Below are 11,853 nucleotides of genomic sequence, written 5' to 3'. Positions count from 1 at the left end.
ACTCCCCCCTGGTCCTCACTGTTTTTTCTCACCCTTCCTCTGTGCTGTAGGTTCTGTATCCAGTGCTGCAGTGTTTCATTCTCGTGATCAAAATGGAAGCTTAAAGGGAAATTTTAAAAGGTGGCAAAAATCTATATTTGAGGAGAGAGAGAATAGATAAAATGAGAAAATGGTGAGGGTTTAATGATCTCTCTGTAGGTTTTTCAATAGGAGTGAAGCAGAGGTGGTATTTCCAGACTGCTGTGTTCTGTGCAGCAGGCACACCTTCAGGACCGCTGTCAGAGTGGCTAACTTGCCTTACTCTTAGTATTGTGCTTTTGCTGGCACCAGTCCTATAGGGGTACCTGCACCCCCCTCTATGAGATTGTCCTGTGTTGGGATCAGGCTGCATCCTCCTCTATGAGATTCTCCTGTGTTGGGATCAGGCTGTATCCTCCTCTATGAGATTGTCCTGTGTTGGGATCAGGCTGCACCCCCTCTATGAGATTGTCCTGGAAGTGCCACCCAAGCCCACTGCCCCTCGCTTCAGTGTGTGAGCTCCGTTTGGTAACTTTGTGATCGTCCAATTAATCCTAATAAAACATATTATAGAACAAACAAAGACTCTTCGTTATTCTGCATTTATTGTTTGCTAACTGACTTTGTAATTGTCCTTTTTGTTCAGGTCTGTTTGTTACACTAGATAGAATGATCTAGTGTTACGTTTGGGTTTATAGTGAAAACTAAAAAAATAAAGCTATATATGAGTGAATTAATGCTAAGCATTCTGTATGTATATATATAAATGTTAACTTTTCCAAACCAGATTTTTCTTTACATATAACTTGTGGGAGTGAAAATCATTCTTGGTGAGTTTTTGCTTTAGGCTGTAAAGAATATATAATATTGTAAAGTAATTGCCTCTACGTTGTGAATTGCAGCTCTTGCCTGCCCAACGTTTTGATAGTCTGCATCCTGAAGCTTAGCACAAGTACCGTTCCCTGCTGGTACAATATGAACAAGACAAAAAGAGACCCGAAGTTCAGCCAGAGTTCAAGTGCGGTACTAGGGCCCCTTCAGCAATCGGATGGGGCTCGAAACAAAATATTCAACTGATGAAAGGAAGTCAGCAGCCTCTCCTGACCTTCAAAGAGCAAGCTCTGACAGTAACCAACCAATGTGTGCTGTTCAGAAGCCACACAGTGTCTCAGCACTCCAGAGGACTTGCATCTGGAAACTCTTGAGCTGCTGTACTGGGGCTCTCTGGAGTAACTTTTAGGAACATTTTGTGTGAAAGGTGCAGAGGTTAAGGCAGGTTCAGGGCATTGTATGTCCCTTTGCTGCACTTGAAGTCATTCATACAAGACTAATGGGTTTTGTGAAGCTTGTCGCTAGTCCCGATTGTGATGATTTATCCAATTTAACAAAAGTTACATTTGCAGGAATGGTTTATCGGGACTGTTCTAAAACCTAACTGCGTTCCGTAAACTATTCACAGCACAAACGCATAGAAGCACCAATGCTTGCTAGCGACGGGGAGAAATCCATTCCTGGAGTGTAGATATAAAGAGCCTGTACTGTTCCCCTGGCGGTGGCGCTGAAGAGCTAACACAACCTGCTCGTTCATGCCACCAGCGAGAGCTCCTGGCAGCGCACACAGGGCCCTGCAATTCATCTCTGCGCTAGAAAAGACAAGCATCCGTGTGGGGGGGCGAAAGGAAGCGTGCTCCACATTCCTGTGCCAAGTTTAGCAAGAGCTTGGTGTGCTGTAGTGTGAAATGTATCTGCACAGCAGTGTTACTGCGAGCAGACCCTTTTCACAAGAGGCCCCTATTGCTCTGCTGGTGCTCGGTTCTATAACTACACCAAAGACATGTTTATCTGCGTCACAGTGGGCTTGCCCCGAGTTTACAACAGCACCCAGTGTATCACTGATATCCAGAGCACAGTACCACAGCGCTTTTGGAGCTTGAGGTTACCTGCCAGGTATCTCTGGTCAAGTCTGTTACACAGGTGACAGCTGTGCCTGGCAGCACACATATATTTATACCCAGGAAGAGAGTCAAGACGTAGCTCTACTGCCAGTTCGCCATGTTTATCCCTCACATACTGCTCTTACTTCCACGGCTTTACCAAGCTTTCAATATTCTTTACTACGTTTGCCTACGCTTTCACCATGCTGTACTGCCGTACATTTGTACGCACTTTTCACAAGGTATTTTCAAGGCGGAGATGTCTGCAATAACCCTGTGTTTCTGTAGGGATGATCTTTATACACTCAGGTTTGAAGACGTTCAGACACGCAGACAGCAGTTCTATTGAAGCTGCTGCAGCGCTGGTGTGTTCCCTGATGAAACCGCCTCCTTTGAAACAAACGAAGATGTGTTCTAAACCAGGCTAGATATAATATGAGCGTCTTCTGCACTGCAGCCGGGTAGATAAAGACTTCTCATGCGTGTCGATCACATTTCGAAACTCTATCCAGCAGAGCACGGATCACATAAAACAGAAAGGCTCAGAATTGTACCTCAGAAGTGACACGAACACATTTCACATTCTATTCACTGACAGCAAAGAGCGCGATCTGTTGCATTTCATACAAGCAACACAAATGAGAAACACGCCAGAAGCGAGGTCCAGATGTTCTAATAGGTTTAAGACACAAGGACGCTTCTCTTTTCCTGAGCATTGACAGTTGTTTGGGCTGCATCTCCTCACTCTGCGGTTAGCACTACATTCGGGATTTTGCAGTTGCGGTCAGGACCGCTGGACATTAATTTCAAACTATATCCACATTTGCCGCGTTGGGTAAAGGGGGCTGTTCCCGGTTGTACAGCACAGCTGTTCAGTGGGGCGTTCCTTCTAGTTGCAGTTCAAACACCGCTGCATAGAAGGAGGCAGCCTCGGTCTCTGCGCGGCGAGACAGGGTTCAAAGCGGGCGCTGCGGGCACAGCGACCATTCAGAAGAATTGAACATTTTATTTGTAGCCAGTTTACAAGATCAAACATGCTTTTGTACAAATAGTTTTGTTTGCAATTTTTTAAAGAAGCGCGTTTCTCTCTCAATATCTATCAAGTAGTTACTTTGTATATAAATCGTATTATATAAATATATTTTTGTAGTTTTGATTTTAAAGTAGCTAAATATGTTTGCAGTGCTTGAACTACAAAGTTCATAATACATTTATTTGAATTTTAACTTGCGACAAATAGGAATTATCAAGACAAGCAGAATTACTTTGTACTGTAAAGAATCGCTTCTATACTGTCTACGGTTTGCTGTTATTTTTTAATTTTATTTTTCTGTGAAGGGGAGTATATTTCTTAATGATTCGCATTTCCTAAACATGCCCGTGCCGAGCGGTTCTGCGGTGACAGCTCCCCTCCAGCTGCAGAACACCGCACTTTCTCAAGAAGTTGCCCAGGCAGGAGGGTCCTCTTTCGGCTACGCGAGGTTTGCTGTGGTGGTCATGCTGGTATTTTTGTCGTTCGGCGGATCTGAGAGCTTCTCTACATGGCGGCATGAATGGGTGAGTTTATAAAGGAGGTGTAAGGACCGGTTTACTAGCATGTCAGTCTTGAATCTGTGGGAAAGTGACATTTCCTCTCTGGTAGAAAATTCCTTCGACCTAGCAGCTTGGTGCCAGATAGTTTTGTGCAGCGACGCTGTGTAACACAAATACTGCTGGCGGGTCTGTACTGGAAAGCAGCGAGCTGCGGGCAGACTCTTCATCTGCTTTCTGTTGTGTCTGGGTCTGATCTGATGAATGGTTGAATGCGGGTTTTTACGGGTGCTCCCTTTCTGCTCAGGGTCACCTATGTAAGCTGTAGCCTACACTCACCCTCCAACAAGTAATGGGACAAAATGAATAAAGAGGTGTGTCAAGGGTTCTGTGTCCTGGTTACATACCAAAGTAAAGGTATTATTACTGTTTGTCAGCCATCTTTCAGTAACAGAAACTGAGACATCTCCTCTCCCCATGATCCCCTGGGCATTCGGCAGGTCTCCATGGAAACCACTTGAATGAGTTTGTAAAGGGAAAGGGGTCCTTGGTTTCAGCAGAGCTGCCTGGAAAACCTTTGAACGAGACTCAGTAACCCTAACCCCACAGTACAATATATACTGTATCTCAAGGGGGGTTATCCTAGTGGAATAATGTTTCGATACATGCATTGAATAAGCATGCATTGTAACTAGCAGCATACCATCCACAGCTTGGGCTGCATGTGCAAGGCAACTACGCGCCTGCAATCCCATCCTGACGGTTATCCAAGTCAGTAAGACAGACAGGGAGAAAGCCACAGGCCTGTGCAGCACGTGCAGTGCCTCTAAGACCATCTTTCTCTTCAGTTTGCCATTGACAGATCACAACAGCACTGCAATGGCAAACACCATGGGTAACATACAGGCACTGCAATGGCAAACACCATGGGTAACATACAGGCACTGCAATGGCAAACACCATGGGTAACATACAGGCACTGCAATGGCAAACACCATGGGTAACATACAGGCACTGCAATGGCAAACACCATGGGTAACATACAGGCACTGCAATGGATTAGCGTTCCACCATTGGCTCATACTTCTGCCACAGCATATTCCCTTGGGAAAGAACCATTGCATTGCCATTGCGTTGCCTTAGCGGATTATTAAAGAGGGCTGATCTGTGCTCTCCCTGCACTCTGAGTGCTGTGAGATACTCTGGGTTTACAAGGTGCTGTGATTTTGATAGACTTGTCACCTTTGCTTTTCCCTCCACTCAGGAAACGGGGGCGGCGCCCCTCAGAAGGTCTTGTGGTATCCCAAGATTGGCTGACGGGTTCTCCCTGGGCGGGGCCAGCAGGCAGAAGCGATACACCATCAACCCCATGGAGCACAAGTGGGACCACTTCAACATCACCTACAAGTGAGACGGGGGAGAGAGGGGGCGTGGATAACCCTGTCCTTATGGGATGTCCTGGCTCACATAATCAGTTTCTTGTGTCAGCTGAGATTTACAACACTGCTGGTCTGAAAGTTGTTTGATGTGCACGTCTGGTACCTCAATTATTTCAGCTTCAGTTTTTTGAATGCAGCCTGTAGCTTTGTTTCGCTTCGGGTCCCTCTCTGGTTACCTTGGTCTCATGACACCCGTTCACCTCGACCCCAGCTATTCATCAGCGGTAAACCTCCTTTCATTCACCTGCCAGTAAATTTGCACGAATGAAAAACGTCCTTTTGTATGTGCGCTGTATGTACTGCACAATACTGTTTGTCCTTCATCGCTAACATTTATAGCACCAGGAGTGTCTGTAAATCACAGAGGCGTTTACAGTACTTGGCTTGTATAATTTGATCTGGCCTGCTGATTTCACCAGGTTAAACCGGGCCAGTAAGAACAGAGCCAGAGCCGAAAGTGAGCCAGAGCCGCGTCTCATAGCTGCCAGCCTAGTATCCTGTGTGCCGATGTGGAAGTGTGTCTGGAGAGCCGAAAGTGAGCCAGAGCCGCGTCTCATAGCTGCCAGCCTAGTATCCTGTGTGCCGATGTGGAAGTGTGTCTGGAGAGCCGAAAGTGAGCCAGAGCCGCGTCTCATAGCTGCCAGCCTAGTATCCTGTGTGCCGATGTGGAAGTGTGTCTGGAGAGCCGAAAGTGAGCCAGAGCCGCGTCTCATAGCTGCCAGCCTAGTATCCTGTGTGCCGATGTGGAAGTGTGTCTGGAGAGCCGAAAGTGAGCCAGAGCCGCGTCTCATAGCTGCCAGCCTAGTATCCTGTGTGCCGATGTGGAAGTGTGTCTGGAGAGCCGAAAGTGAGCCAGAGCCGCGTCTCATAGCTGCCAGCCTAGTATCCTGTGTGCCGATGTGGAAGTGTGTCTGGAGAGCCGAAAGTGAGCCAGAGCCGCGTCTCATAGCTGCCAGCCTAGTATCCTGTGTGCCGATGTGGAAGTGTGTCTGGAGAGCCGAAAGTGAGCCAGAGCCGCGTCTCATAGCTGCCAGCCTAGTATCCTGTGTGCCGATGTGGAAGTGTGTCTGGAGAGCCGAAAGTGAGCCAGAGCCGCGTCTCATAGCTGCCAGCCTAGTATCCTGTGTGCCGATGTGGAAGTGTGTCTGGAGAGCCGAAAGTGAGCCAGAGCCGCGTCTCATAGCTGCCAGCCTAGTATCCTGTGTGCCGATGTGGAAGTGTGTCTGGAGAGCCGAAAGTGAGCCAGAGCCGCGTCTCATAGCTGCCAGCCTAGTATCCTGTGTGCCGATGTGGAAGTGTGTCTGGAGAGCCGAAAGTGAGCCAGAGCCGCGTCTCATAGCTGCCAGCCTAGTATCCTGTGTGCCGATGTGGAAGTGTGTCTGGAGAGCCGAAAGTGAGCCAGAGCCGCGTCTCATAGCTGCCAGCCTAGTATCCTGTGTGCCGATGTGGAAGTGTGTCTGGAGAGCCGAAAGTGAGCCAGAGCCGCGTCTCATAGCTGCCAGCCTAGTATCCTGTGTGCCGATGTGGAAGTGTGTCTGGAGAGCCGAAAGTGAGCCAGAGCCGCGTCTCATAGCTGCCAGCCTAGTATCCTGTGTGCCGATGTGGAAGTGTGTCTGGAGAGCCGAAAGTGAGCCAGAGCCGCGTCTCATAGCTGCCAGCCTAGTATCCTGTGTGCCGATGTGGAAGTGTGTCTGGAGAGCCGAAAGTGAGCCAGAGCCGCGTCTCATAGCTGCCAGCCTAGTATCCTGTGTGCCGATGTGGAAGTGTGTCTGGAGAGCCGAAAGTGAGCCAGAGCCGCGTCTCATAGCTGCCAGCCTAGTATCCTGTGTGCCGATGTGGAAGTGTGTCTGGAGAGCAGATTCGCTCTGAAACACACTTCACTGTGATATCCTGAATACATCCACACCTGGTCCTTTGAGAGAGTTGAGTTTAATGAACTCCACAGTTTTCTCCTCTTTGTTCTGCAGCTTTTCAATGTAATGCAGGCCCACCAATCTGAAATCAGTTTAGAAACTGAGCAGACAGAGTAAAAACCTGATCTGCTTTCCACTGCTTTGGACCAGCAGCAGGATTTACATGCAGGAAGCAGACAGCTGTGAATGGCAGCGCTGGTCTTGCAGTGTCACCAGTGTTTGTAAATCCATCTGTTTGCAGCTGTTTATTAATTAACATCATTACACAATTTGTTACTGGAATTGCATGTGAAATTAAACTTTAGAAGCACATCCTCATCTTCTCTTGATGTTAATGTTCAATCAAATTTGCTTGGCTTCAGTGTTTTCCATTAACAACAGGTCACTTTCGTTCTGTTCCACCCCTAAATCCCACTTGTGTGCGTTTGTTTATTTATTTTTCCAGGATCTCCAAGTTTCCCAACACCTTGAACAAGGACGACACTCGGAAAGCCATCGGCATCGCGTTCCGAATGTGGAGTGACGTGTCTCCGCTGGGATTCACGGAGCTTCCTCCAGAGCGCCAGACCGACATCGACATAGGTGTGAACGAGTTTACTATAGTGAAAGCACAGCAACGTGTGATAAAGCATAGGTAAAGCACAGAGAGGTATGGTAAAGCATATTGAAAAACATGGCGACACACAGTAAACTCTGGTAAATGTATTGTATAACCATGGGAAGAGTGCAGAATGTCTTTTATAAGGATAAGTTGTATATAGAAGCAGGACACCCCAGTGGTTCTGTAAGGAGCTGCTTGTTTTCTCGGGCAGGGTTCTACACCTTCAACCACACAGACTGCTGGTTCTCTCCGCTGCACCCCTGCTTCGACGGGCTCAACGGGGAGCTGGCCCACGCCTTCCTGCCCCCCCGTGGGGAGATCCACTTCGACAACCACGAGTTCTGGATCCTGGGCAAGTCCCGCTTCAGCTGGAAGCAAGGTAGAGCGGCCGGGCTGAGCCAGGCAAGGGGGCAAGAACCAGGGGGCACAGACCAGAGGGTAAGGACCAGAGGGCAAGGACCAGGGGGCAACGACCAGGGGGTAACGACCAGGGGGCATTGACCAGGGGGCAAGGTCCAGGTCCGATAGTGAGGTTCCTTCTTTTGACCCAGACTGAGGGCTGTATCTGGAATGCAGTCCTGGATGCCGTTGTGTCTGTGTCGGGTCCATAGCCAACTCCTGTCCAGTTTCACTGACCACCCATTGAGCAGATGCTGGAGCAGATTTCAGTCCAGAGTTTTAAGATGGCCATGCTCCAGACTGCTTGCTGGGTTTGGTTTCATCTCAGTGAGCCACAGTGACCAGCCTACTGACTCCCACTCCCTGCTGTCAAGATTCTTCCTGTTAGAGAGAAATGAGTGAAAATGACATTCCGCTGTGCTCAGATTCTTTATTCAGCACTCTATTCATATTTTTTATAATGCCTTCCAGTTAAAAAAAAAAAAGAAAAAGAAAAAGAACATACAGCATGCTGCTGTCTGATTGAAGAATAGCCTGCAGATAACAGACCAGTCTGAACAGGAGTGTTTACTGAGAGGAATTCACGGGCACGGAATGGCATGCCTGCCTCCCCCGGCTCCGGCCTATCAGATGGGATGGTAAGGAGGCTGGCATCTACCACTCTCAGAGAGGGTGGTGGGTATAGAGCATTGAGACCCGCAGCAGTTCAGAGAGGGGTTACCTGCGCTGTGTACTGTGTGCGCCGCGGTTCTGCAGCTGCTGTGTTGGTTTATCCTGTTTGTTTGTTTGTGTGTCTCTCTGGCGCAGGGGTCTGGCTGAACGATCTGGTCCAGGTGGCTGCCCACGAGATCGGCCACGCGCTGGGGCTGTGGCACTCCCGCAACCAGCAGGCCCTCATGCACCCCAACGCCACCTACACGGGTCAGCGGCGCATCAGCCAGGATGACATCTGGGGCATCCAGCGGCTCTATGGTACACCAGAGGGGCAGGATGGGGTGGAGGCGGGAGAGAGCTAGCACTGAGTCATCCAGGACAGCAGACTCTGAGTGATCTTGTGCAGAGGCACAGAAGCGTTCTAATGATTTCAGAACCGAGGAAGCGCACTGCCGCTCTCCACTCTCTTTTCTGAGGCTAGAATGTTATGACGTGTTAAAGATACAAACGTTTTTGCACATTCCTGGTATTGTTATATTCCTAAATATACAAATGAAGAGGAAGCGCAGCTGTAACAGAAACAAGCAAACACATTCGAACCGCTGCAGTAGTGACCCCTGCTGGTTAAATGCTCAAATATACACCCCACTTTCTTCACTGCATGTGTAAGCTCAGACTGGCGACCTCACGCACCGCACACGAGCGACTCGACCACAACCCAAGAGAGCCGGGCTGACCCGTGGTTTTAGAACTTTTAAACTCATCTCATATCCCCGACAGGAGACAGGACAGCAGTGCATCACACAGCACTGCCCGCTCCACATACCAGTGCTGAAGTCTCTCCCCCTCTCCCTCCCAGGCTGTGTGGATAAGAAGCGGCTGTGTGACCCCTGGGCGCGAGTTGGCTTCTGTGAGAGGCGCCGAGCCTTCATGAAGAAACACTGCCCCAGGATCTGTGACATGTGCTTCGGTGAGTGGATCAACAGAGCAGGGTTCAAGTAGCAGGCAGAGTTAAAGCTAGCGAGAAGGGGTTGATGATTTGAGCAGATCTGTTTTCGGGACCTGAATGCTCTTTAGTTTGCATGATCAGTCACAGTTCTGTCCTTGTTTGTTTATTTATTGATCCGATTATTTGTTTTCTCTCCTCAGAGCCTCCTGAACTGGAACCCACCACAGCGACCCCCCACTCCAATGTGAAGACCATGTTAGTGCCCCATGGACAGATCGTCACCTTCCGCTGCGGCAACCGCCCCCCTCGCTACACCCCCAAAGTCAGGTAACGCTCCCCAAGCAACCCCGCACCTCACTGCACCCCCAAAGTCAGGTAATGCTCCCCAAGCAACCCCCCCACCTCGCTACACCCCCAAAGTCAGGTAACGCTCCCCAAGCAACCCCGCACCTCACTGCACCCCCAAAGTCAGGTAACGCTCCCCAAGCAACCCCGCACCTCACTGCACCCCCAAAGTCAGGTAACGCTCCCCAAGCAACCCCGCACCTCACTGCACCCCCAAAGTCAGGTAACGCTCTCCATGCAACAGGGCTGCAAAGGGAGAGAGAGCTGGGAGCGATTCCGTAGAGTGAAGCATTGCATTAATTAAACAATCAAGCAGCAGCACCTGGTAACCTCTGGAGTAATGAACAATTCCTTCTGCTTGAGTATTCCTTATGTAAATGCCTGAAACACCAAGCATCGCTTCCTACTGTAAGAGTGGCTCTCCTGTCCTCTTCCTTCTCCAGCTGGTACAAGGACGGGGAGCTGCTGGCTGCCTCGGTGCCCGGGTACCTCACTCTGAAGAAGCAGAACCTCAGCATCATCGCCAACGAGTTCAACGAAGGCCAGTACACCTGCCACATTCACCGCGGCCAGACTGTGGTCAAGGCCAACTCCTGGCTGATAAAGATCAAACAGGAGCATGATGGGAACAGCTGAGGAGGGGAGGACAGCCTGCAAACGAACAGCCACAGCCCCTTCCTGCAGTCAGACCAGTAGAGCTGACACCAGTGTCAGACATGGAATTCAATGATCCCTAACCAGGAGCATCAGCCCAATGTTCAGAGTAAATGCAGTGAAGCAGCCAGCCAGACCCTCCCCCTCAAAGGAACGCATTGTAACCTCTGTTTCTGTCTGTCTGTTACCCCGTGATCATGTTCTTTGTTGCTGTATTGTTTGTTACAGTCAGGGATATTAGGTGTGTTTAATAGCTGGCTCAGAGCAAGCCTAGTGTACAACAGTGACCACTAGGGGCAGCGCACCTGTAATAGATATTTTTTTGTATTCAAGCCCAAACAGATTCCACAATTCTCCTTTCGACATTCAGGATGCACAGCGCTGAAGTGCAATATATTGAGGGCACGCCTCCCAGCAGAAAACAACCATAACGTATTGTAATGAATGACCCCTACTGGCCGAATAGGCCCATTGCATGAGTGCATAAAAGACATGACTACTTTAGTGAAACTGTAGCGTGTCTGACTTTGGTGCCAGAGGTCAGCAGTTCAAATCCAGACTGTGGTGAATGTAAAATTAGTAGTTCATCAATAATAAATTAAAAAGGCATTACAGTATTGAGCTGCATGAATTCCTTTCATAAATGTCTCCAGAATTGACCAAGCTCATGGTGAATGCAGAATTGGCCGACTGGTACTTGCTGAGCAGGTATACTGTGCTTGTTTAATGGTCTGATATACTGCACATGTTATACAAGCTGTCCACATTCCCTGTGCAGGAGCCCTGGAGCAGCCTCTGCTACCATTACAGAGACACGAGAGGGCACTGAGACTGGCAGAGCGTGCTTCTGGGATTCATTAAAAACTCCTGTGCTGTCTCCTGCTGACGGTGTGTCGTTCTTTCATGTCTTTAGATGCAGCTGATCCTTCATTTAAAAGACAGTGTCTGGGATGAGGAGGGTAATTAATGAACCTGTATGCTTTACAACCACCTGCCCTGCAACCTGCATGGAGACTTGATGTGCCTGCAACCTCCTTGAAGCTGCCCATATAACAAGACTACAGAGCTGTATCCTACAGTACACTGCAGTGCAGAATACAAGCTATAGAGGGCTTGAACAGCACTACAGTAAAACCTTGATTAGCTCAAATCATTGGGGCAGGTGGATAACAGATGAACTGAACTGTATCAGAAGAGCACAGCACACCACAGAGCAGGTTACCTGCTGGGATCATTGGGGTTCAGGTGATCAGGTTACCATAGCCCCTTCCGTCATAATTTCTTAGATATTTTAAAACAGTTTGTGTGAACTCTGTGGATTTCAAGAAGCTGCCTTGTCAAAACTTTGAAAAAACATATCTGCATTATAAAATAGATACATAGGAAACGTCACGTGGTACAATTATGCAAACATTGA

The 11,853-nt window shown here is 48.8% G+C and overlaps 1 protein-coding gene across 1 annotated transcript; it reads left to right on the top strand.

Annotated features, from left to right (window-relative positions):
• The first annotated feature begins 2,858 nt into the window (after nt 1-2,858).
• On the top strand, nt 2,859-11,313 carry mmp23bb (matrix metallopeptidase 23bb). Its single transcript, XM_034029583.3, has 8 exons — nt 2,859-3,509; nt 4,747-4,889; nt 7,280-7,416; nt 7,647-7,814; nt 8,642-8,806; nt 9,348-9,458; nt 9,638-9,764; nt 10,226-11,313. The coding sequence occupies exons 1-8, from the start codon at nt 3,327-3,329 to the stop codon at nt 10,416-10,418; spliced, it is 1,227 nt and encodes a 408-aa protein (XP_033885474.2). The 5' UTR covers nt 2,859-3,326; the 3' UTR covers nt 10,419-11,313.
• The last annotated feature ends 540 nt before the right edge of the window (nt 11,314-11,853 follow it).

Source organism: Acipenser ruthenus, chromosome 12 (assembly GCF_902713425.1).
Source record: "Acipenser ruthenus chromosome 12, fAciRut3.2 maternal haplotype, whole genome shotgun sequence".
NCBI lineage: Eukaryota > Metazoa > Chordata > Actinopteri > Acipenseriformes > Acipenseridae > Acipenser > Acipenser ruthenus.
The sequence above is the reverse complement of the archived record's forward strand: the minus strand, read 5'-3'. Positions and strand labels throughout refer to the sequence as shown.

Coding starts and splice junctions, on each gene's coding strand:
- mmp23bb (XM_034029583.3), top strand. CDS start 3,327: ATGCCCGTGCCGAGCGGTTCTGCGGTGACAGCTCCCCTCCAGCTGCAG. Junction 8,807..9,347: donor GGGCATCCAGCGGCTCTATG/GTACACCAGAGG, acceptor TCTCCCTCCCAG/GCTGTGTGGATAAGAAGCGG. Junction 9,765..10,225: donor CGCTACACCCCCAAAGTCAG/GTAACGCTCCCC, acceptor TTCCTTCTCCAG/CTGGTACAAGGACGGGGAGC.